General features: G+C 41.8%; 1 protein-coding gene across 8 annotated transcripts; it reads right to left on the bottom strand.

The window, feature by feature from the left end:
* Positions 1-405: 405 nt before the first annotated feature.
* Positions 406-26,184, bottom strand: znf512b (zinc finger protein 512B). Of its 8 annotated transcripts, none has more exons than XM_010766669.1 (18): positions 26,170-26,184; positions 25,244-25,463; positions 23,159-23,293; positions 13,609-13,682; positions 13,336-13,464; positions 12,834-13,009; positions 11,957-12,228; positions 11,784-11,861; positions 10,856-10,990; positions 10,472-10,593; positions 9,211-9,303; positions 6,812-6,910; positions 5,991-6,239; positions 5,546-5,869; positions 5,137-5,238; positions 4,970-5,032; positions 4,597-4,695; positions 406-4,200 (listed from the first exon to the last, which is right to left on the bottom strand). In XM_010766669.1, exons 3-18 carry the CDS (start codon positions 23,289-23,291, stop codon positions 3,889-3,891), a joined length of 2,460 nt encoding a protein of 819 aa, XP_010764971.1. In that variant the 5' UTR covers positions 23,292-23,293; positions 25,244-25,463; positions 26,170-26,184; the 3' UTR covers positions 406-3,888. The 8 variants fall into 8 exon arrangements, with proteins under 8 accessions (XP_010764971.1, XP_010764963.1, XP_010764955.1 ...); XM_010766661.1 differs by lacking the exon at positions 26,170-26,184 and adding an exon at positions 25,963-26,026; XM_010766653.1 differs by lacking the exon at positions 26,170-26,184 and adding an exon at positions 25,928-25,985.

The raw sequence follows: 26,184 nt of genomic DNA on the forward strand, positions 1-26,184 counted from the left end.
GCGAGAATACATTCCTGTTTGATAAAGAAAGATATCTAAAAATACACAATAAAGTCATATCTTACATAGCATTAGTATTAAAAAAAACATTACATTTTTTCCAATATTGATGATAGTCCAACTGTTACTGATGCGTTCTTGGCAATCATGTCTGCTACTTAACCTACCTTGCTCTGCATGACTTATCTATAACCGCAAACTAGTTAGCTACAGCTAATTACATTATTTTAGGTTTTTTTCATGTACTGTACCAAATAAAAAGGCAGGTTTATTCATGGCACTTTAGGTTGCCCTTAAGTGGTTGATTTCTCAAAATTATCACTGTGAGAAATTAAGGTAAACTAAAACAACTAGTTAAATGTTGACAGCTCAATTTAAATACAAGTTGACACAGTTTACACACAATTTAGTCAACAAACCTTTATTAATCAGTCGAGGGATATTAATGCACAGGTAATACAACAAGTTTGGGAGAAAAATGTTCAGACTCAAAGGAGGTGTTGATGCCTCCTATGTTAGGATCTATACAGCTCAATTTCAGATATGGAAATCTTTAATACATCATTAGTCTCATTTCACTTGTTACCTTTATATCATAACCATTTATAAGCTACAACATCTCTTAAAACTCTCAACAGTTTTGTCACAATGGCCCTGACAACAAGCGCAGATGCCTTTTCCTGCTTTTGAAGAAGGTTGTATTGTATAGAAACACACCAGAGTGGTCAAAATAAAAGGGTAAAATTCTCAGGCTTTCTAATGGGATGTCTAGGGATTAACCTTGGTTTTGAAATAACATTGCTGACAAAGGGAAGACACTTGAGCCTGCTGTTTTCCCAGGTACAAAAGTCACACCACACACAGTCAGGGTAACTAGAAAGCTCCAACAACACTCCTATTTCAAGCCTATTTCATGGTATAGTAAGTGCACTAAATACAGAAACAAACACACATACATATGCCTTGTTGTCCCATATTGAATAGATAACAAGTAATAAAGGACTCGCTCAATGTGTTTGTCAATGTGCACTGAAAAAGATCAATTTATGTGCATCATCAAAATGGATCAAATAACAGTGTATGCCGACACATGGGCTTACAATGTTCTTTGTGGTCTACAAATCTTTTCACCCTTTTGTTTGAGAGTTAATAATATTTAAAAAGCAAAGAAATAAAAGTAGGGGAAGTGAAAAAGCCATACATTTTTGAGAAGACACATCAATATCAAAATATCAGCAAGCCAACAAAACCAGCTAAATATGGTGTATTGCTGTACTATCTAAAGATGTTGCAGTTAGCTTACACTGCGGGATAGATATGTGTTTTCCACATCATAGGAAGACAGATAGTAAAGGGTGAGATAAAATATAAAATACCCACTGTTAAAAGCAGTGCCTAACTATCATATTGCAACACCAAAGCTTGTCAGGTAAACACAGTCAATGTGACGTCATTAATGACACGAGTAACAAGCAGCTGATGAACTGATTCTGTGCCACAGCATTAAACTCAACAAAAAGTGTTACCATTTCCGACATCCAGTCTTTACAAAGGTGCTAACTGTTTTGTACAAATACACACACGCTCACACACACACACACACGCTCACACACAAGGTCAGGATAACTCATATCGAAAAAAGGTCCAAAGACCCATCAGTGCTTGTCTAACTTATCCTCTCCGTCTGCTGAACCTGGATAGAAGATAAAGGTCCATCCCATTACCAGAGACGGACACATGCATAATCATCCCCACCCGAACAAAACTCCATCAGCTGATTAATCGAGGAGGAATTCAGCTCCTATCTTTGCTTTACGATATAAAAGGTCACGGCGTAGGGATGACACCACCTGGGACACATTTATTTCAAATTCAATGTTTCTTGAAAATGTTCTGCTGACATCAGTCGTCCATTTAAATGATGACATTGACATTTGTTGGTGCAACATTCTGATGACTTGCCAGTGAGGAGAGAGTGGCAGGATGGATGAGTGGACTTAGTGAGTTTAGGTCCTTAAGGTAGAGTGGCAAGTAAAGCACCCTTGTTATCTTACCAGAATATCCCCACATCACAACTGTATCCAAAGCTATCAGATTGCTATATGGGTTATACACACAAGAGAATATAAAATAGATTTACAATCTGTCTTTTTTTTTAACAAGCATTATTTGTATGGACACAAACTCCAAATATAAATCACATATATATGGAGTTTTAATTTGTTCAAATCTTTAATAAAACTGTGGATTCAAGTATTACCGGTAACTTTAGAGATGTTACAGTGAACATATTCTTTGATTGCACACATTTTGTATTTCATAATTCTTATTGTTTTAATCTTAAACTAAACTAACTTTAATCGGTAAAGCAGCCATGACCTGTTATGGCTTTGTGTTGTGAGTTATAATTATACGTTTGTGTTAGATTACAGATTCTATCTAGAAAGAGTTAACCATGCTGCTTATTACCCATGTAAAGACAAATGTAGTTTTCTGTAGCTTTTTCATCAGAGTTAAATATCCCCGCTCCTGTGCCTGAGAGCCACTAGGTTAAGGTTGAATACTCCTGGAGTGCAAAAATACAAGACGGGAGCGAGAGGGGTTTAAGGGGTTAAAGTGCAAGGCAATAACTTTGAGCATCCAGGAACTAATTCATATACATCATTAAAAGTGAATCTTCATTCGCAAATTTTCTGTTTAATAAAAGATTATTTCCCTCAACCTCTATAAAAGATATTTGTATTCTCTCCTCAGCTCTTTGATTCAAGCTAAAGCAGTAGCCAAAATATGGCCTCCTTTAAAATGGTGTCACATCATTTGATTGTGCTGCAATGGTGCAACAAGCTTCACACAAAGTTCCTCCCTCTGTCCATCATTAAGCTTTGCCAGTCCTATTTTAGACATATGCTTCAAGTTTTTTTTTGTTTAAAATCGATTAAACAATGCCATATTAATTATTAACATATACGTTTCTAATGGAAAATCTCAAACAATCACTTTTTTGGGTTATTCTGCTAATTAATTTCAGTGTAAAAGAAGTATAGAAATAATCACCTAATTATGGTCGTCTAAGCAGATACCTTTCACCATAATGTTCTAAAATCAGATGAAACAAAAAGTAAATATCACTGAAGTAAAATGATAAACAACTGACCAATATTTTAGCTTATGAGACATTTGCTTACTTGAATAATAAAAAGTAAAAAAACGAAGAAACAAGAAAGGAAAAAACAAATGTAAAAGCAACATTGCACTACAGCACACACTGCAAAAGATTCTGACTGCTCATGATCTACTTGGACGTGTCAGGCTTTAGAATGACAGATGGCATCATTGCTTTGAGTATATAGATATATAGATATAGATATTGTTTATGTACACAGTACAGTATATCTGTGGAAAAAATGTGAAAACACTAGCTATCATTAAATGACTTCACCATGCTAATAGAATATCCTTTTTAAAACCTCTCAAACACAACATTGATATTGTAGAGAGAATGACTCTGCCTCTGTTTGGAATACTACCTCTGTTTAGAAAATGCTAACCATGTAGTAGTCAGGATTTTATCTTGAAATACTACTGACACCCCTGCTGTGAGTACAGAAACTGAAATATGTGTATTCAAAAGGAGACAAAAGTGGAATGGAGAATTAAAACCCCGCTGTTACATGAGCATTGTTTATAACAGTAGACACATTTACGCTGGGATTTCAAAAAGTCTGTCCTAAATGTTTGACTTCCTAAGGGTTGATTTTACTTTCTTCTCAGTGCCAAGTCCTTGTGGAGTTAGAAAGGTCTCTTAGCTTCCTGGCACAACATTTACAGCGAGACTCCTCTCTGGCTCCTGGGGGGACAAAAGCAGAGCTACTCTGACAATAACAGCCTTTACGGTTTGCTTCGTCTGGCGCTGGAGGGGAGGGGCTGTCTGTTTTGGCCTGGGGCAGCACTGTCCGAGGGGTCGGGGAGCGGGGAGGGGGACTGTGAAGGGGTCACAGCAGGGGTTGAGTTTTGAGAAATAGTAGGAGCTTCAGTAATTGTTTGGAGAAGTGCAACCACGGGGGGGCGCTCTTTGGGCTTGCGGCCCCTCTTCTTACCAGCCGTGGCACCGTTCCTCACCTCAGCCTTGACCCCATTGTCCTCTGGCGCTTTACTCTTGGTAGTAGAGACCACCTGACTGACTGCTGCACGAAACCAGTTCTAAAGCCATAAGCACACTGTCAGAAGCATGTGTATAACTGTGTAACATTTATACTGTAGTGAGTGGTGCCGCAAAACATGTCTCTAGACAGTAATATGAGCGTCTGTTGCTATTTTGTATCAACAAAATATATTTATCTATCAGAAAATACTTGATCAGTTTTAGGTTTTATTGAGGTTTTCTCAATATCGCTATATAAACTTGTCCATACAAGTTTAGAACCTGTTTTCACATGATATGCATACAGTAACACCTTCTTCACAATATATAAATACCAACCTCGTGACTCTCTTCCCTGTACGTTAACAGACATGAAAGTTCTGCCTATAAGAGAGTACTTTAAGTAATACTATATAATATATAAGTCTGTGAAGTATACACTGAGAAGGACCCACCTGTGAGTGTGTCTTGCTGATATGGTACTTCACACCACTCTCTGAGCTAAACTCCTTCTGACAGATCAGACACGTGTACTTTCCCAGTTCTCCACCTCCCTGCAATACAAAAACAATAGAGCAATAAAAAAAAGCAACGTCCGTAACCTCCTTTAAAATATTTTTAAAAAAACGTATGTTTACAACATGAACAATCTGATACAATTCTGGGGAAACTCTGTGTGTGTGTGTGTGTGTGTGTGTGTGTGTGTGTGTGTGTGTGTGTGTGTGTGTGTGTGTGTGTGTGTGTGTGTGTGTGTGTGTGTGTGTGTGTGTGTGTGTGTATTCTAATATCTACTAGAATAACTACAGAGGTACAGGTGAGTGTTTATACCTGGCTGCAGTTGGCAAGGTGAGCTTTTAGTCCCGATACACTGGAATAGACAGCTTCACAGTTCTGAAACAAAACAGAAATAAAGCCAGCGTTTTGTTTGTTTCTAATACAGTTAGTATCTTTCTATACATAATGACAGATTACTGTGAAGCAGTACTTGTTCTTACCTCATTGGGACAGCAGATGAAGCCCTTCTCCTTGACTTGGTTCTTCCAGGTCTCTAATAGCTCTTGGCTGAAGTTTGGGAGGCCAGGACGGGTGTAATTTAACTACACATAAGAGAGAACATCTGTATCAGTGTGCATGTTAAAAACGTTGAAGTACGTATTTAAAAAAACAGATACGCAGTGACATCTTTTTTTGCTTTATTTGACCACTTAAATCTGGTGTCTCTTAGGAACATTTGAATGACAGTGATGGGTTTGATGTGTGTTTAACCCTGTTTGTGTTGCTGTGTGTGATGATAGTTGTGTCTTCTAGCACTTCACATTGCTTCCCCATATCTGTACATTTGCAGGTGTGTAAAGTGTGAGAGCATATGTTTATGTGTGCTGGGAATGTCTGGTGTGTCCTCACCCTCTTGCTGTCAGGCACCAGGTCGTCCTTGATGCGGCGCTTGGTGCCCCAGTCTTTGGCCAGCTCGTCCTCTGCTATCTCCTGCAGGTGGAACACGGCCACCTGAGCAGAGCGGCGCCTCACTCTGCCGCTGGGCGTCCGGTCAAAGTCATCCCCCTGGCTCGCAGTCTGTGCTACCTTTTCTTTGACTTGCTCCCTCGCCTTCTCCTTTTCCCTGTCCTTTTCCCTGGCTTCTCTTTCCTTCTCCTTAGAGTGGCCCGACGGTGCTTTCTCAAGTGGACTTGGCTCCTTGTGGCCTAATGATGGAGACTCCTCAGAGACAACCTGGGGAAGCAGTAGGACACCTCTTTTGAGTGGAACATGGGGAAACTGTTGCTAGTAATGACAGTAAAACTAGTCAAAATGCTTGTAAACATTGGGGGAAAGGCTTCCATGGTGATCTTACCTTATCTTTCCCGGTGTTGTTGTTGGTGTCAGTGATAAAGTCCTTGCCGTTATTGTTGGTGGTGGCTGTCGTGGTGATGGTTGAGGAGTGATCGGTGCGCACATGGTAGTCTCTGCCAGCCTTGGAGCGGTAGGTTTTTCCACAGTGCTGGCACAGAAACACAGGCTTCTGATCGTCAGAGAACTCGCTGCCACAACGTTTCTGGTGGTACTGGTAGCCCATCAGGCTGGAAAAGTGGGCTGAGCAGCCCTGTATAAATGTGTGTGAGTTTGCACAAATAGTGATTGTGTGAGGCCAGTAACAGAAATGAGGACAGAATGAAAACACACATTACAGTAATTGAGAAACTGCTTAAGCATAATAACGTGTACTTTTACTGAAATGTAACAATATTACTGCAATAAGTCAATATTTTGTTTTTACTGTTGAACGACAAACAGGAGGAAACTGCTCATTTTTTCTGTGTGTGAGAACATGTCACAGTAGAGTCTATTTTTTGCAGCTCTTTCTCTCTGCTTTTTGCACTGTAGTGTGAGTAATGGGAAGCAGAGTGTTGATGTGGTTTTGGGCAACATGTCAAGAACAAGGCATAAAGGAAAAGGGAGAGAGAGAGAGAGGTAAGAGGAGGCAGACACACAAAGAAGAGCCTGAGGAAAAGGGAGAAAGAAAATCGAAACTGGCAGACGAGGAGAGAGGAAGATGGGACATGAAAGATAGGAAAGTTGGACGAATAGAAATGAAGGACACAAGAAAGCAAGAGTAGAAACAAACAGGAGAAAGGAAAAGAGAAAGGGACACAGGAAGAAAGACGTAGCGCATACCTCACTAGGACACTTGATTCGTCCCATCTGTTTGAGCACTCGGCGCAGCCTTTCTCTCTCCTCAAGCTCGTCGCCCGTCTGGCCTTCGCTCCCCGAGGGCTGCGGGGGAACAAACACAACGCTGCATAAGCGTGTCGCACCACAACACTTCCCCATCCCTCCTTACTTTGAACAAAATTGTGAGGAGAATGTATTTTCCATCTCGGGTTGTTCTCACTGTGCCAGGATCACTAAATGGTTTCGTGGTGAGGCTGTTACTCAAGGCATGTTTATGACAACTGTCAAACTCGTGTTTTCACCCGAGTGTCGGCTGGTGCCAAACCCCAGCCAAGACCAGAACAACAGATGGCAGAGCTGCCAGGGAGAAGAAAGCAGAAAGTGCAGAGGACTGTGGAGAGTCTGGCCTCAGTGAGGAGTCCCAGTGGAGCGGACTTCATGTGTTTTCTTACATGTCGACACACAAAGATAAGCACTGACATGACTGAGACACAACCTAAGCTCTCTGGAAGGGTAAGAAGGAAAGGAGATATCGCCAGAGTACTTCAACACTTCAAATAAATACAGCTCATGCCTGGAGGTAAGAGAACAGACACCAACTCAGCCATTGATTTACACTGGCAGGAGGAGAGCACATCAAACTGCATCAGCATGTGCTCTTAATGCCTCCATCAGAGACAGCAAAAGAGCAAAGATGAGTGAAAGAAGAGGCGGTGGGATCAGGGCAGAAACTGCAAGGTCAAACTCAAAAGGTGACCCCTGTGCTCTCTGTATCTTTCCCACACTGCACTTGGGCTGTGCCACGTGACTACACTGACAACACATTGGAGCCAGGGAGAGTGCAAACGCCAAATCAAATCATAGCAAAGCTTATACAAGGTTGAAGTAAATCTGCTTTTCAAAGAAAGGATACAGAGAGAGAGACTTAGTCAATAAAAACAAGCACAGATAATTCAGGAAGGTATTTGTTTACAGTTCCCGGTACATAAACACATTGATTTACCGATATAATGATGCTGTAGCAACTGATTGGAACACTGGAGAATACAATATCTTAGTGTATTTACAGGAATAACACACATTTTAGGTTCTCACCAAGCATATCACTTGTTGTGTACTGTGGCCACACAAAGAAATGTCTCTACACCAATAAAAAACTCAAGATAACTGTCTTCTTCATACATTGAAATGCTTTTAATAATATACTTTATATATAAATACAATGCCTAACTTGCTCGCAAACATGAGCCCAAACACATTGCTCATACGTCACAGTAGGACAGCATACATCCTACTGGAAAACAAAGTAAACAATTCCACCTAAATTCTAAGAGGGATATGTTTTAAGATGCGTCTGATTCTTCTAGATATTTGCTTTTGAATGAACTGCTGTTTCAAAAGCTCTTGTTGATAGAAAAGAGAAAAAAGAAGAGAATGACACAAGTGAGACCTGCTAATGATGAGAGCCTTCTCTAATCAGCAGCTACTTGAGTCTGGAGCACAATCACAGGCGGCACAGCTTGTCACAAAAGTTTGGAATAACCTAACATGAGAAATGTTGCTGGGAAGTCTGCTGAGGAAGAGCACCTGAGGATACCTTCGTTTTTACACACTGAGAGATTAGCTTTTTCTCAGTTGGAATGCCGCCAAGAAGGTAAACAGCCACCAAAGGTCCAGACTGAAGACAAATGATGATGTCAAACATGGCGGTCATCTATCTTCACTATTCAAATGGTAAACATACACAGACAAAGCCCCTTACACATACATGCATATTCCCAATTAATATTATAAACTATTGGAAAGCGTTACCACACAAAAACACATGTGGTAGAAGGTTTGGTGCACGCACGTACATTCATTAATTTTCCATTGAATTTTCCGAACAAGGCAGTGTTGAATAATTTAGCAAACTTCATAGCAGCGCCATTGCTCTAATGCAGGAGCGTCATGATAATATCTTAATGAAGCTCTCTGCTGTCGGAGTTAAGACAGCTGCAGACAGAAACGTGAGCACTTCAAGGGCCATCAACATGAACAGTTCTAATGTTTGATCGTTTACAAACCTCAAGATGAGATTTTTAGAGTCGGGCTTAGAACCCACAATGAATACGCACCAGATGAATGTAATATAACTCAAGGGAGAAACAGGCTTTTTTTATTTTTTTTTAAATGTGGATTCATTCGTATGTGTGAATCAAAAAGCAAGACACCCTTCACTAGACACGGTGAAAACTGACACTAGCTGTAGCGTACGGTGGATTTCCATACGAGAGTCACAAGTGTAAGTGTGTCACCTCCTGAATGTGTGTAGTGCTTTGCTGTAGTGTCTAATAACTAACAACTCGTTTAGTGGGTCAGTGTGACAGCGGCGAAACATTAGCTCTCTGAGCACTCCGTACCTTGGTGCTGTGCTCAGCCATGGTGTGGTAGTTGAGGCCGGCCTTGGACCTGAACTGTTTGTGGCACTGCTGGCACTTCAGAGCATCCTGGAGCTGCGGGGGGTAAAGGCCAAACACAGGATCAAATAACAAGTTACCCACTATTACAGGCTATGCTCTATATTAGATATATCAGTATCGCAAAACATTATATCTGTAACTTAATAGAGGCATGACATTTTTGGTCAAGACGAATGCAACTTTTGGGACTAAAAAAGCCAATTTTACACCAAGTGTTCCTTTTCGTAGATGACTCTCCTGGCCTCAGTATTGATTTGGAGACAGAGTTGTTTTCATGGTGAGTGACCCAGCTGTAATGTGGTGATTCTGTCACTGCTTTACGACAGACTGCCACTTTAATGGCGTCACACGGGCCAGTGGGCCACGGAGCCATTAAAGTGGCTGTATGAACAAGTCCCTCTGAGGGCCCGGAGAGGTTGGTTTGTCTTCAGTAAAACTCAATATAATGTACTTGGATGAACTTAATCCTTATTTTCACCATTCTGGTTTATAATTGCTATAGACCACCATTCAGTGCAAACAAACAAACCGCAGAAGTGCACTGTTTCTTCTCCCTCGACCCGTTTCAAGTGATATTAGCTTTCACAGGAGAGCAGATGAGTAAAGGATATTACATGGGAAACATGGGTGAGATTACTGTACTGAGAGAGATACTGCCCGATGTTATTTCAACAGCTTTCAAATCAATATCATTACTGTAAAGGCTCCCTAGACTCAGGGAGGGGTATCTTATAACGGCGCACTCAAAGTTATAATCCAATGTGGAAATGACAGTTTTGGGTTGAGAGAGCTTTATTTCATACTTACAAACGCACTTAAGGAAAATATCTAAACAGTTTTTAATCTCTATAAGACATTGATTTCACTGAGGCACATCATGTGTATTGCATAGTGTCACATGTTACTGGATCCTGAGTTACACAGGAACTGTACAAATGTAAGATTTATTTCCAACTGCACCGCCACCACTTTCAGCACGTATTATGACGGTTTGATATTTAAAGCATTTATGTCTGGTTGACATTTTCAGTATACACGCTCCTCTAAGAGTAAATGCAGTGAAGGCATGCTTCTACTGTGTGTGTGTCTTGGAATTGTATTAACTTGTCTGATAGGATATCATTTTTTTCAGATTCACAGCGAGCTCTATCAGAAGTTATCACAGCTCCCAGGCTGATTGACAGCTTTGTGACCCACTGACCTTCTGACAGATCTCCATGTGTTTCTTGAGGCCGTGGACTGTTTTCCTGGTGACGATGGAGCAGGTGGGACACACCACTTCACCTCGATCGTGGATAGCTCGCTGCCATTGGGTGTCAGCACCTTAGCAACAGGAGGAAACAGGAAGTCTCTGTCAGATAGCAGATCACATATGCTGGTACTTTGTCTCGTGGGTATTACATTTCCATTTGTGTGCTCATTCCCTATGTTGAATGATTCTATGCATGTGATAATATAGAAATAATCGCTTTTGAGACGATTTCCACAAACCCCAAAAAAAAAAAAAAAGGCTATTGTCTTCTTGTCACAAGATACATTTTTGTTTCATCAGTGGGATAATAATATTTGTTCTTAAGTTGTTCACCAGAGCTGGTTGTAGCTGGATCTTTCTTGGACGACTGACTTGGAGTAGGTCTTCTCTGGGGCTCCTCACTGAACCCACTCCCCTCTGATTTCTTCACACGGCCTGCCTTCAGCTTCTCCTCCACCTTAGTCATGCCTACAAAACACACACACACACACACACACTGTAGAAATCAAAACTTCCATTGAAATGATTTAAGGTAAAATGTAAGATACACGCAGAAAGGATAGAGGAAGGACAATGCGGACTGAGAGAAATGCTGACATAAAGAAAGTGGATACTGAATATAAAAACATTTTGAGAAGGGGGAATAAACTGAAAAGAAAGGATGTCGTTTTGAAACAGGGAACATCAGTTTGAAAAGGAAGCAAGAGAAAGCATTGATTCCTGCTCACTGCGGATGGATTGTTTGATAAGTACTTTACTGCTCCGTGTATGCTATATGAGTCACTGAACATTTTCAGCATATGAATGAGAGAGAAAAGCAGAGAAATACTGGAAAGCTGTGTCTATGAGATGTGTGATGGGTGTGTGAGTCACTGATTCATGTAGTGGGATTGAAACACCTCTACAGTTGCAACATAGCTCTGTGCAAAGACCAGCACCATTGATCAGAAACCGCAGGAAGCATTCAAAAATAACTCCAATCATACGATGTTGAGTTATTTTGAATGAGGCTACAAACCACAATCCTTATACCTCATATCTGTTCTCCCATGGTTTCCAATAATCAGTGAGTCATCAACCTGTGGCCTGCTGTCAGTAATCAATGATGAATCAGCCAAGTCTTCTTCAGAACTTTGTTAATTCACTTATTATGTTCACAACCACAGGAGATTACCGGACAAGCCTTTTTGATTTTTTTTTTGAGAAAAGTATTGAATAGAAAATGTACTGTCAGCGATGTCAGAGATTATCTGGTGTTTACCTTTCAATCCAAATGTCCCAGATATTGAAGGCTGCTCTCCAGTGAATTTCTTAGGCGTTTTCTGCTTCCGTCCTAGCTCAAAAGAAAAACACAGAACAAAGAATGGTCAAACACATACAAGCATTAAAGGAGAACATGGTGGAACGAGAGGAAATATATGTTGAAAATCTTACTGTGCCTCATTCGCTCTGGGTCCTCGTCGGGGAAAGAAGCGGGAAGGCTGTCCCCTTCGCTCTCGCTACCCTCGTCTTCGGAAGACGTGCTGTGGGACTGCTGGGACTGAGGTTGGACTGGCTGGTGGATCTGCTGGGAAGGCTGGCTGTGACTGTGCTGTTTCCTCTCACTCTTTTGGTGGGCCAGCTCCCCGTTGTGAGAGGGCGTGGACACCTCGTGGGTCTTTTTCACTTTGAAGAAAATCGGAGAGGGTGGACTGTTCTCCATGGGCCTGAATTGACAGAGGGAGGACAGTTTTGGGCAGTGAGTATGATGATTATGACGTTACAAACACGTGGGTCACAGTGGGTGGGGAATTTAAAGGTCCCCGATTAGACTGTTTTTCATCAATATATTATAGGTCTCAGATAAGACATGTCTCTCAAGTGTTTGGCTCTAAATACCAAACCGATCATTGTAGCATCCCATAATGCCCTCTGTTTCAGCCCTGTTTCAAAAGTGCTGATTCTCTGTCTGTTACTTTAGATGAAAATAAGGAGCCCCTCCCCACGCCCCTCTGAGAGATATTTGGTTAAAAAGAACATAATGGTGCTCTAGGAGGAGATTCAGGTGATAAGGTGGGGGGGGGGTTACCTTGGTTGGTGATTGGCTAATGGTTACATGAGCCAAAACATCGTTATGACATCATAAAGTGTCCAAAATCTGATCAGCTCATTTTCAGACAGGTTTTTATATAAACGGATCAGGACAAAAAGAGAGCTAATCTTTTTTCCTGAAACGTTCAGAATCTCTTTCCACAGAGGGGACACATGCTGATGTACAGTATAAAAGACATGAACAAGTGGATTTTGCATAATAGCTGTAAATCCCAGTCACCTTTTCTTGGTGTTGGCCTTCACGAGGGTTTTTTGAAGCTTGGTCTGCTCGTCCTTGGCCTCCATACTAACCCTGTCTGGGTGGTTCCACAGCTTGTGCTTCTGCAGGCGCACCTTTGTGGCAAACACTGCCTCACAGTAAGGACAGCCGTGACTCAGCTTCTCTGCTACGGTGGCCTGGTACAAACACAGACATGAGGAGGGGGGGATTTACAGTGAGCTCCCTCCCTACGCGATACACTCAGAGTGGGTAGCTGTTTCTGGAAGCATGCAGTTATCAAAGGCTCTTGAAACAACCATGCATGGTCAATAATCATTACATATTTAATGTGTGAGTATTGTTCATTGGAAGTTTAAACTCTGATTCAACTTATCACAGACTGTCATGGCCCCCTTTGATGTTTTTCTTCAATGTTTTGACTCTGGTCTACTGTTTAAGACTTCTCTGAAGCATAAGGTAGCGATAGCCGCATAAGAGGAAAGAACAGAGGTTAGTGACTCACCCCCTGGCAGCGTTGATAGTGGTACTTGACGCCATAGATGCTGGGAAACTCTAACCAGCAGCCTGAACACGGACACTTAACCCTGGAGCGGCGCTTAAACTCTTCCTTCCATTGAACTATCATATGGGCCTGCTCAGGGGGGAGAGAGTTCAATACATGCAAGGATTATCGCTATACTGTACATCGTGCATATTCATGGGGAGCTGCCTACTCTGTGCAGGAGAAAATGAAGCCCACTTCAAACACCCACTCTGTTCAAAGAGAGATACTCACAGGGATGCTTCTCAGTTCCTGCACTTCTGCTTTCGGGCGACCTTTCCTCTTCCCCTCTGCTGGCTCATCACACACTGGACCGGGTGAAATGAGAGAAACATCTCTGAGTTAACATGGAATACTGCCAGTGCTTTATATGCATGCAATTATATTAGCACTTCTAAATCTGTTCTTATTTATTTTATTTAATCGTTTGTTTGGCAGAATGCACAGTAATGAACATTTAAAACATTCAAATGTGTCAAGCGTAACAGTGCCAGATTTAGCTTTGAGCTCATTTCCATCCGCAGTTCCTCACAGAAAACATTTAAATTCTTAACATCTGTCCACAAATACCCAACAAATACAGTCCTCCAAAATCCCTGAATCTCCGATGTTCAAACTTACTAAAGACACAATCGGTGAAAGCAAATATATATAGCTTGGACGTTGAGAAGTGTTCAGATAAGATAAGATACGATGTACTTTATTAATCCCAATTTGGGAAACATTTGTGTTGCAGCAGCATAACACAAAACAAGGCATTGCACATAATAACAAATTAAAAGAGTAGAAATAAACAATTCTAAAATAGAAACATCTCAAAATAGAAATAGAAATAAAACAGCATTAGAGTAAGAAAAATATACAGATGACCGTGAAGATAAAAAAATAAATAAAAAATGACTGACAAATAAAAACACTATTGAAGTGGCAATTAAGCAGGATGTTATTTACATAGAGTGTGCATGGATAACAAGATAGTCAAGTTAACCAAGGAGAAACTATGGACAAGTGTTAGGATTCTCCCAATAATTGCCATCAAGAGAGCGCATGTGTGTGTGTGTGTGTGTGTGTGTGCGTGCGTGCGTGCGTGCGTGCGTGCGTGCGTGTGTGTGTGTGTGTGAAAGATGGCAGTGCAAGCAAAGGCCTTCTGTTCAGCCAAATAGATCAGCTATAAATCGCTAGTGCCTGTGTGAACCTGACACAGCACACAGCAGACCCACTGCCTCAGCGCTCTCTCTCTCTCTCTCTCTCTCTCTCTCTCTCTCTCTCTCTCTCTCTCTCTCTCTCGCTCTCTCTCTCTCTCCATTTCTCATCCTGACGCTTCCCCCTCTTTTCTCACTTCATGTCTAGCTTCCTCACTTCCTTTTTCCTCCACATTCCAAAATCCTTCTCCATGTGAACTTTGGAGGACAGGCGGTGCACTGGCTCATTACTGCTCTCTTCTCTGCTACAATTACACCTCTGCTCTCCATTTCCTCTGTACAGCGCTACACTTGAGAGAGGGAGGGAAGATGGAGAGAGCTGAGGAGGAGAGTATGCATAAGGGAGAGCAGGTGGGGGTGGGGATGTCTAGGATGCTGAGGGAGACAGGAGAGAATTGCAGAGGCAGATGACTTCTTCTTCTGACCAAGCAGAATACTGAATGACAGGGCAGCAGGTAGACGCTGAGGCTCTGCACTTCAGAATGCTACATCTTCCCATGTGCTCTCGACTCCTCTGCATTGATCTGGGAGGGCCGGAGAGCGGCAGCAGAAACAAGGCGAGCAGCAGGAGACAGCTGCTACAGCCTATTCAGTCATTTCAGATCTAGAACATGTTCAAAGGGAAACTATTGAAGAAGATATGATAGTGCTTTGTTGTGAGGTGGAATGCAGCAAATGTATGGCATGGATCTGGATCTGTTTTACTTCGCCACGCTGAGAAACTGCCTTCCCCTGCAAACTCATTGACAAGCAGCGACAGGACGCACACATGCCTGGTGCCGCTCATTTGTGTTCCCACAGTCAGAGCACTCTTTGTGCCTACTGGGATTATAAAAATGGTTTAGGGATTTTAGTATTTGGCAAAAAATATCTCTGTCAGTGAGGTTAATGTGTATAAAAGGACAATCCGGTCATAACCTGTTAGACCTTCCCCCTCAGTTTTATTACACAATATCAAGTTTCTCTTTTTCCCCTCATTTGTCTTCTTTTTGTTTCCCGCTCACAGACACTGACGCAGGCTGACGGATTATGTGTAATCTTTTACTTCAGACTCACAGTAATAAGGTAGAAAGAAAGTAATGCGAGTGTAAATAAGATTGAATGAGAAGCAGCACAGCATTGCTGGCTGTGTTTGGGAATAGTTCATAACACAAGGTGCAAACACATGCATACAAGCACACACTGATACACACAAACAACTCCACAAAACCATTACCAGTGTGTGTGTGTGAGTGTGTTGTGTGTGCATAGATATGAGTGTATTCATATTCTCAGGGCGACAAAGCATTTCTCTATTAGCTGTCTGGGTAGCAGCTGGGGAGGTGATGCAGCTCTTGTGCTGAGGAGGAAATTGAGCATGCATTCTAATTCCTGTCTTATAAAATAAAGGTCTTGTAAAAGAAAGGCATAATTAATGAATGCTGCTCTTGGGAAAGATATGTTCTTGTTGCTATGGGAATAGGATCCACTTGTCTGAGTTATCACTACCAGAGTGAAAAAGCATTGACTTTAATTAAATGTATTATGTCAACAGATTTCCTATAACTGTGTTAGGTTAGTTGAAAGCAATAACATTGAGTTGAAATAAAGAAGATTAGGTTCAACTTAATAATATTGCTTTCAACTAACCAAATACACTTATGTGGAATGTGTTGACATAATACATTTAAAGGTGGGGTAGGTAAGTTTGAGAAACCGGCTCGAGATACACTTTTTGTTATATTCCATGGAATGCTCTTAACATCCTGATAGCAATGAATATCTTAAGTGTTTTGACAAAAAATCCATTAAAAAATAGTCTACTGTGGAAGCCGTGGTACTGTAAAAAGGACGACCAATCATCTTAGCCGGCCCGGCTAAAACAACTGGATGGCCTACCTGCCTGTCAGCCTTCCATCTGTGCACAAACTTATCTCGTGCCCTCATTGGTCATGTGCGCGTTCGTGTGTGTTGGGGGAGGGGCTCTGTAAGGAAGTGGCAGATTTTTCAGGTTGTGTATTTTCAAATGCTAGCACACTCGAGCTGGTTTCTCCAAAATGACCTACCCCACCTTTAATTAAAGTAAATGTTTCGGTTTTTTCAGTGAAGCAAGCAAAACTAATACAAAATACATACAAGAGCAAAAGCTGCGCACGTGGGGGTGAAAACTTAACTGCAAAAATGTAACGTTCAACCTATCCTGGGGGAAAACACGCAAACATTTCTTCAGTATCTTTTACTTCGCTCTGCTTGAGTGTGGGTAGAACACTGGTGCTGAGCAATCACAACCATTGTCTTGGTATGAAACAAAGCGGGGCCATTGTGTCAAATCTAAAACCCGGTTCTTTGGCTCAGGCCATGGGGATAAAACAGCTGTTCAACTAATGTCAGATGATGACTCGCTCCCAGCTGTCTGCAACTGTTGCTCCACACTGCCTAAGCCTGACAGCAGAGAAGAAGAAGAAGAAGAAGAGAAGGATCCAGGACCCAGTAGTGCTGGCAGCTGCCTAATGATCTCAAATAACCTCTGCGTTCTCCTAGCTACGCCGGCAACAACTCCCCCTGAGTGCAAGGGTGCACACATTACCCACAAACACACACACACACACACGGGTGCGCACGCAGAAGAACAGTCATTTGTTTTCCTCAACAAACACTCACACAGGAGCCTTTGTCTGTGTCTGCACAGTGGGGTTTAGACATAGTGTAGTTTGGAGAAAGACAACACACACACATAAAAACACCACTCACAACTGACACAACCGCATGGAAAGACACACAGTATCACTACATCCTCCATCTCAACGGACAATAGATGGAGAAATGGATACCTGGGCAGACATTGGATGGTGAAGCTGTCTCTTTAAAGTGTGTATCCTGGTTCACAGTGAATGCAAACACTGGACGTTACTGCCTCTTCTACATTATTACTTTAAAGTTTATCAATGGAGTGTTTACTTAGCTCTTCAAAACGTTCCCCTCTGCACGTCCACACACACACACACACACACACACACACACACACACACACACACACACACACACACACACACACACACACACACACACACACAAAGCACCTTCCCATGTTATACGGACCTCTCTTTGAAGACGTCCCCATAATTCCCTCCCAGTCGGGCCCGGTTCCAGACAGTGAGTAAGTAGAAGGAGTGTTGCGACGCAGGCGCTGCCGGACTGAAAGAAAACCAGACTCTCTCACTGAGTCTGACTCTCACTCTCTGTCTTTGTTTTTTCCTCTCTCTCTCTCTCTCTCTCTCTCTCTTCCTGTCCTCCCTCTCTCTCTCTCACTCTCTCTCTCTCTTTCTGTATAACTCGGTATATATGCTAATCTTTAACACGGATATGCTTGTTGAGGTCACAATCACACACAAACATGCTTAGACTCATTTGTGAACTTTTTTCTGAAAACACAAAGAAACAGTTTTGTGTTGCATCTAAATTAATAAATACAATCTGCTTGGATTTGATTGTGAAGAATATCCTTTGAGTTATTATCATATTACTTGATATACATCTATGTCTTTATTTCTATGACATTAAAGGTGGGGTAGGTAATTTTGGAGATACCAGCTCGAGTGCGCTAGAATTTGAAAATACACAGCCGGAACAAATGTGCCACTTCCTTACAGAGCCCCTCCCCCAACACACACGAACGCGCACATGACCAATGAGGGCACGAGATAAGTTTGTGCACAGATGGAAGGCTGACAGCCAGGTAGGCCATCCAGTTATTTTAGCCGGGCCGGCTAAAATGATTGGTCGTGCTTTTTACATCGCTACGGCTTCCACAGATGACATGTTATTTTTTTATGCATTTTTTGTCAAAGCACTTCAGATATTCATTGCTATCGGGATGTTAAGAGCATTCCATGGAATATAACAAAAAGTGTATCTCGAGCCGGTTTCTCAAACTTACCTACCCCACCTTTAAGTGGTTCTGTGGGTTATGATAACTTTTGGGCCATAATTGACCAAAGATGTCCTCAGTATAAACAGTCATTCATATATATTTCCTAATTTAAATTCCATTTGAATCCTCCCTTTTTGTAGAGTTCTTTCATGTTTTCTTCAGGACCAGAGGAGGTATACGTCTGCCATCATCACAGCCATTCAATAGATGCCAAGTATAAAGAATGGACCAACATAGAATAACACAAATATGGGTTGACAATCAGGTTGACAGATTGTAACATGAATAAAGAATAATACAAGCATGAATGTGCATTGTATACTATTTGATTCCTACATAAGGAATACAAAGTTAAGAATGTTTAGATTGTACATGTGAGGGCTTTGACATATCTATTTGTTTTGGGCATCATGTATTCATGGTTTAGCCCATTTCAAAATGGTGTAACTTCATGATTAAGTGATAAGCAGACTGGAACTGATAGATGCTTTTACTAAATAACTCGTAATAAGTACAGTGAGAGCCATAAGAAAACAATGCTCACTGCACACAGTGGTCTGAACTTCTGTATAGGGAATCACTTGTGTGGAATCCAGGAAACACCGCAGAGACCTGTGGTAGACTTCCGTTTACTAACACCACTAAACCACACTAAAAGAAGCCAAATAAAAGAAAAAGAGCTTGGGCTTGAGATTCCTGCTACTGCTACATAATCTGGTGACTCACAGCACCTCAACAGCCTCTTCAGACCTGCTTTGATTTCTGCACAGCCTTCCACATCAGCGGCATGCCTCGTATTATTGGAAAGCTAATCTATCGCCTGATGCCCATTTGGCCGCTGGCCCAAAGTATGTTTAGTGACATCCAAGCACAACAGAATTCCTGCAGGATGATGCTGACACGTGAATTGACAAAAGGGAAACAAATCAAATGTAGTTCTGAGTGGACAAAGGAGCATCGTGGACTCTTCTGCACTGAAATATGTTGTGGTTTACACACTGAGAAGAGGCATGTGTTTATGCAATAGCGCATATAGTATATACGTGCCAGACAGACAATGCCTGCTCCAGACTGTTTGCAGTGCCCTCCTTATGGATAGTGAGTCACCAACTCAATCTCTCTCCTCTCCCATTTCCATGTACTCCTTCTCATATGCCACCCTCAAGCTTGCCAAATAAAGGTGTGACAAAGATGACAAAGGACTCTCTTCAGAACGAGTTGCAGCATCAGGCTGAGAAAAGCACCAGAATTCAATTTCATCCCAAAACAAACATTCTCAAATCTATAGCTCTTTATCGATCGCATCGTTTTGGTATTTCAACATTTTCCTAAAGTCAAAGCATCAGCAGGCGAGAACTACAAAATGTAAGAAATACGAAACGTGAGAAGCTTGAGGATGGGCAATGGGGATAGTAAGGGTGGGACTAGGGGACGCAGGAACGGAACGGAAGGTGGCCGGGATAGTGCTGGTGATCAAACGTCCTAATAGATTAGACGAGTGAAGGATGAGGGGTTTGAGAAAGGATACAATGGAAAGGAGTTACAGTTATGCATGGGGATTGGGACGATCGAGAGGAAGCGGTAATAGGTGGAGAGGGAGAGCGAGACATTGCTGCTGAGGCAAATATGCAAAGTCAGCTGATGGTGTCTGTGGGCCTGAAATGAAGGTCCTGCAGTTACTGGACTCACTTGAGAACACTCATTGCTCTGCACACACATGCAGACATTTAAACACAAACAAAAAACAGCACAAACTATCACAATTAACATCCACACATAGCCACAAGCATATAATCCTACAGTATGCAGACCCAACCTATACTGATAGAGACAGCTCCTAACAACCCATGAACGCATGGCCTGCTCAGTGGACATTGTGTCAAAGGATCAGGTTCTGCACTGCTCTCGGTCGAAGAAGGATGGTAATTCGACAAACACCTTATTCTCAACTCATTTATGCAATAATGTTTGCAGAAAGGAGCCTAATTTTAGGGCTTGCTGAGAGCATTTGGCAGAGCAGTGTTATTTTTGTTCAAATACTTTCACTGTTGGTTGTTTAACAGCTTAGACGGCTGGTGGAGAAAAAATGACAAAACTAGGGCTCTAATACGATGCTAATGTGAAAAGAATGTGAGAGCAAGAGCGAAAAGAGAGAAACAAAGGCAGAGCAAGTCACCCTCAAGGACCACATCCTCTCCTGCAAGTTGTCTGGTGTGGCAAGGTGACAGCTCCACCGCACCACTCTAGGAAAGCACACAAACCCCGATATGCAGTATTCTTTGCTTCAATGCTTAAAACCAGAGAGGGATTTCAAGGAACCACTATAGCACAAAGAAAAACATTCCAGACATTCAGGATTTCTTTATTGTTACATCATGCAAAGTTTCCAAATAGGACGTTTATTGATCACCATGAGAGATTTATTTTTCAACAAGGTGGAAAGGTTCAAACTTTCCAGAGACATGTAATGAGAAATGAAACCCGAGCAGCAGGAGGAGGGCAGATAATACGGTACCTGGTTATCTGAAGGGCACACCGTGTGCAGTGGACACTGAGAAAGCTCCACAGAAAAGCTCAGATATTGATGCCTTTGTTTCCCCAAACTGAGAATCACAGTTCCCCTGGGACAGACAAGCTAGCTCCAGGCTCCATATGATAAGCACTGTAGTGTTGCTCCTCATCATTAACATTACAAATGCTCATGACCTACACTTATGAGTAATAAGCAAAGGAGGCTAGGTTTGAAAAGATGGCTTGTTGTTTGAAAACAGACTAAAATGTAGGCAGAGTTTGTGTTTTGCTTGAGAAGTCCCATCAAAATCAATGAATATCTTTTCAGCGTTTACTACCCCTGTGGAATCATAACACACAGCTGTTGTGGTTTGGTGGATAGGGAATACTAAATGCCACAGTTATTGAGTGCATTCTTTAGATGAAAATGTAAGACTCCTAATGTATTTCTTATGCGCTGCTTTGTGTCTGAATCAATTCCTGTTGTTGCATGTCACTATTGCATGAGTCCCATTGGCCTTGTGATTCCCCTAAAGGTTGCTGGATCTTTTTAGAGAATCTTCAAACCTCAAAATCACATAAAACTCCACTGGCATGGTTACCAAGTAAGCCTCCCCAAAGGCTAGGGAAATCCCTGGTAATGTTCCAGATAAGAGCGGCTTTGCAGCCAAGCGAGATTTTTCAACCACAACCAAGTAGAAAGTAGATGTTTATCTTGTTCGATCAAATAGTGCTGGAAGCTGTATTTAGCACAGACGTACACTATCACAACCACTGATATAATTACTGTACTGGTTGGTTTTAGTAGCTCTACTTTAATGAGTCAAATCACATCAACTGTGGAAAGAGAAAATGAAACGAACAAGCGGTTGTCTTAGGTTACTAGAAAAAGTCCCATAAAGACCGGGACCATTACATGTGAAAGCATCATCTGAACACACACCACGCACAAACACACACACATGCACGCACCCATAACCATGAGCGGTACTCATTACTGAACCTCAGCCAAGTGTGCTTCTTTCATTTTTAGCCTTCAGTCTCGAAACGATCAGCGCTTACTACCAACTTCGCACCGATTGATTTACAAACACGTCTTGTTTATTGAGTAATAAAGCGTAAAAAGTCTATAAAACACTTTGAGAGGCGGCTGTGAAAAACATGTCACTCAAATACACTGTTCTGCTACAAGCAGTTCTTCAAAAGCAAAAACACCACGGCCGGCAGCCTGTACACAATAAAGTTAGTTAGGGCCCATACTGTGAGCATGCTGAAGACTGCTAAGTATTAAAAGACCAAAACTGATAAAAACATACATTAAAACGCTTTAATACGCGGCTTCAAAAAAAAAAGAAGATATGCCAAATCCTCTCGTGCCCTCACAGTTCTGTCCTGAAAATAAGCTTTGTATTATTGTCCACAGCAAGCACACGTACATGCACGCACCCACACAGGCATGCAAATCCAGCCTACAGGGCTGAATATTAATATAGAAAGGAAACAAATTGTCTAGGCCAGCGATGGGGCTGCGTGTGTCTAGGAATGAGGAGCTATTTTGTAGCAACCAAAACAACTGGGTCATATTAGAGCAGCTCCAGTTTTCCTACTCTGCCTCACTTTATTAACAAAGTCATGATGATCTGCTGGTTATTGGATTGAAACTTAATTCCCCAGCTTGGCTCTCTCATTCCAAAAATCTTCCATCTCCATCCAGATGGCTTAGGGTTTCACTAATGTCAGTGCTTGGCAGTGCTTATTTGTATGGTTTTCTCACAGTAGGGCAGTCTAAGGGAAGGTTGTGTCGTTTTCAGGCCCTTATGTGGTGGGAGGAGTACAATTACATCGAGGCTGGGGGACCATTGAAAACATACTCCATTCAAAAAAAGCCACAGAAACGATTATTAGTGTGGTAGGTTGATCATCGAGAAACTAAACTGCAGCCCTGAATAGCCAGCATACAGCTATTATACGCCACAAAAAAAATTACAATAGTCTTACAAATTAAAGCTATTAGAATATAGAGAACCATTTGCAAGAATACAATTGCTCACATTTGCGTGTATCCAGGTCCCACATTTCAAACAATGTTTGAAGAAAAATCCATAGATCTAAAGTCCACACAGTGTTTCCATTCAACTAAGTGTGGCGGCTCGTCACTCACTGTGTTTGATGTTGTTTTCAGGGCCTGGCACAGTTCTGACAGGCTCCTGGGGATGTCCATGCTTGGGGGTCCGGCCCCTTGGCAGCCCTGGTGAGGACAGCTTCCCAAGCCTGGGGCCGCTTGGGCTCTCCATGCCTGCATAGGTAGTTGAGAGGGTACAAAAACACACATGAGAGAGTGATAGCTAGAGGCGATATTTGGATGCTTTTTTGTTCTATTGCTTGTTAAAACATTACTATGAGTGCCCCCCCCCCCCCCCCTTGATACTGTCCCCTTGCTCTACAATGCACTTTCTTTAGGTCGTCCATCGGAGTGATTGGATCGAAGGTTATCTGAGAGGAGGCTCACACATCATCTGCAGTGGTAATGAGGGTGTGACCTTCCATGTTTCATTTCAAAATCAATACTCTTACTTACACACTAACTCCATGCTCTGCCCATTAAACAAAAGGGGGGGGACCGGGGGGGGTCAATACCACTTTCCTGGTTTCTTTCTTTATTATGAAAACAAGTGATGCCTCTCTTGATTAAGTCACATGGTAAAAGTAAAGTAAAGTTATGTTTGTTGTAAGTGAGAGCTATTCTTCCTTTGTGAACTGCTAGATAGATTACACGGCATCATCTGCCAATCCATTAGAAACGTAATGCCCCCATCAGCCATAATAAGCCTTCATGTCAGTTTTGGGTTTTGTGTACTGAACCCTCTTTCAGTACCAGCATGGGACAGTATAATGGATAAAGGCTGACAATTGCTAATTATGCTAAGTGGGACTGATTTTGATCCAGCATGCTTCCTCCTAAAACACATTCTTGTCACTCTCCTAATAATTTACAACAGCACACAAAGGGTCACTCAGTGGGGGCCACTCAGTGTCTGTTTACACGCTCAATGTACATGAAGTGATGATGGCTCATCCGTCACAGTGACAATATGCTCACTTTTTAGAAGTAGGTAATCAATTTAACTTCATTAGGTTTGGTGAGCTTGCTGTTCAAGTCAAGTTGCGGAAATATTGCACACACCGATTGTAGACGCCTTCCTCTTCCTGCCTGACGTGTCAGAGTGTGAAGAGAACTACAGAAGAGCATTCAACTTCTTAAAATAAACAAACGTGGTGAGAGAGAGATAAGTACACAAGAATATAGAACGCTCAATTATCAATGGAGAATATCTACCTTTGTAATATTTCATTTAGAGTTTCAATACTGACCTCTGTACTTTTTGTACAACACATATTCTGGTTTCCTATGTGACATATTTGGCATTCATAAAATAAGTCTTTAGAAAATAACACTTTTTTTGTTTTGCATGTTTTTAAATAACATTGCAGCTGGTGTTTTGATGAAAGATCATTTATACAAGTAAACGAGAGTCCTACATTCACATACATCTAGCTAGACACAACAAAACCTGGGACACCCACTCTCCTCTCACAATCTGCTGACAAACCAACCTGGAAATAAGTATTTTAGCTCTGCACGTGGCACACTGCCATGCTTTGTGTGTCAACTACAACAAGGTTACCGTGTTGCCTATTTACAGAGGTGGAGGAAGTACTCAGATCTTGCAATTCAGTAATAATTAAGTAGAAATAGCACAGTGTAGGAACACTCTCTTACAATAGTCCTGTATTCACAATGTTACTCAAGTAAAAGTACAAAACTACTAGCATCAAAACATACTTAAAAGTAGCAGTAATTATGCAGATTGGCCAAATTGAGGATAATATATGTTATATGTTTTGATCATAGCTATTGATGCATTTAGGTGTTATTAAAGCTTGTAAGGGTGCAGCTAGTTTTAATTACTTGTTATACTGCAGGGTAACCATAGTGTTATGTAAATGTTCACTATATTTCACATCATTAATCCAACTCTGCAAAGTCACATAAATGTCAAAGCCAAAGTATAATATTTACCTCTGAATTGCAGTGGAGTAGAAGTACAAAGTAACATACACTGGAGATACTCAAGTAAATTACCTCAGAACTGTAGTTAAGTACAGCACTTGAGTAAATGTACAGTTACTTTCACCACTGACTATTTATGTTTCAAAGTAAAAAATATGAGTCGGCCACACCTACCTGAAGGGTCGGGCAGTCACCCAGCTCTAGGGGCCGGGTGGCCCCGGGTCACCCACGTGAGGGAGGAGGGGGTCAGGAGACAGACACCGAAGTGGGCGTTTTTCCACCAATGTTGTGTTACATGGCAATCACACCTGCTGTTCGTCAACGAGCGGTCACACTGAGGTTGGGGAGCCAGAAATGAAGTGGACAGTCGTCACGGTTGTCCAGTCTCCCCACTCTGTGGACGACGACGAGGTGGAAGAAAAACCGGAGCAGGGGAGGAGAAGAGAAATTAAATTTAAGTCTGTACATAAAAAGAAATCCTGGATACTTTCACCTCATTCCCAGTTTCGTTTTGCCTTGCCCCCCCTCCTTCCCTGCATTAATATGTAGGCTATACCACGAGGCACTTCTTCAACCCCTGTCTTCTCGGTAAACACTCCAGAAATATAAGAAATAGCCAGGAAAAATAGGTAGGTCCTCGAATCCTTGAGGAAAAATATTAGAATACGGGATGGTTTATATAGGCAGTGAAGCAAAATGGCGACTTTATTACGAAGGAGGAGTAAAAAAAATCCTTGCGCTGGCTGGAACTAAAGGGAGACACACAAATAAATTTAGTGCAGTAATTTCGACGGCAGCGAAACACTTGGTTAGAGTAAAAAGAAACAAAGCGAAGGAAAATGAGCAGAAACGCCAAACCTCAGTCGGTTTTGGTACAGTCCTCGGTTCCTTACCTCGGGATTATTTCGGTTTTTTATACGGATATTATCTCGGCGGCCGTGTACAGTATTACAGTAATGTGTGTTGGGTCATGCGCGTATCCACTCCACCTTTGACAGTTGCAACTACAGTCTTGAGGCAACTTGCAAACTCTCGCGTTATTATTATCGATATCGAGTAGATTAATATTGGGGTTTTTGTCTATTAAACTCGCTGCATACCGGCTCGTGCTGCTC

This window comes from Notothenia coriiceps, unplaced genomic scaffold (genome assembly GCF_000735185.1).
Source record: "Notothenia coriiceps isolate Sejong01 unplaced genomic scaffold, NC01 NC01_scaffold00000312, whole genome shotgun sequence".
Lineage (NCBI taxonomy): Eukaryota > Metazoa > Chordata > Actinopteri > Perciformes > Nototheniidae > Notothenia > Notothenia coriiceps.

Coding starts and splice junctions, on each gene's coding strand:
- znf512b (XM_010766669.1), bottom strand. CDS start 23,291: ATGGAGAGCCCAAGCGGCCCCAGGCTTGGGAAGCTGTCCTCACCAGGG. Junction 6,911..9,210: donor TGGCTGAGCACAGCACCAAG/GTACGGAGTGCT, acceptor GTTCCCCCGCAG/CCCTCGGGGAGCGAAGGCCA. Junction 4,201..4,596: donor TCAGCAAGACACACTCACAG/GTGGGTCCTTCT, acceptor TTATGGCTTTAG/AACTGGTTTCGTGCAGCAGT.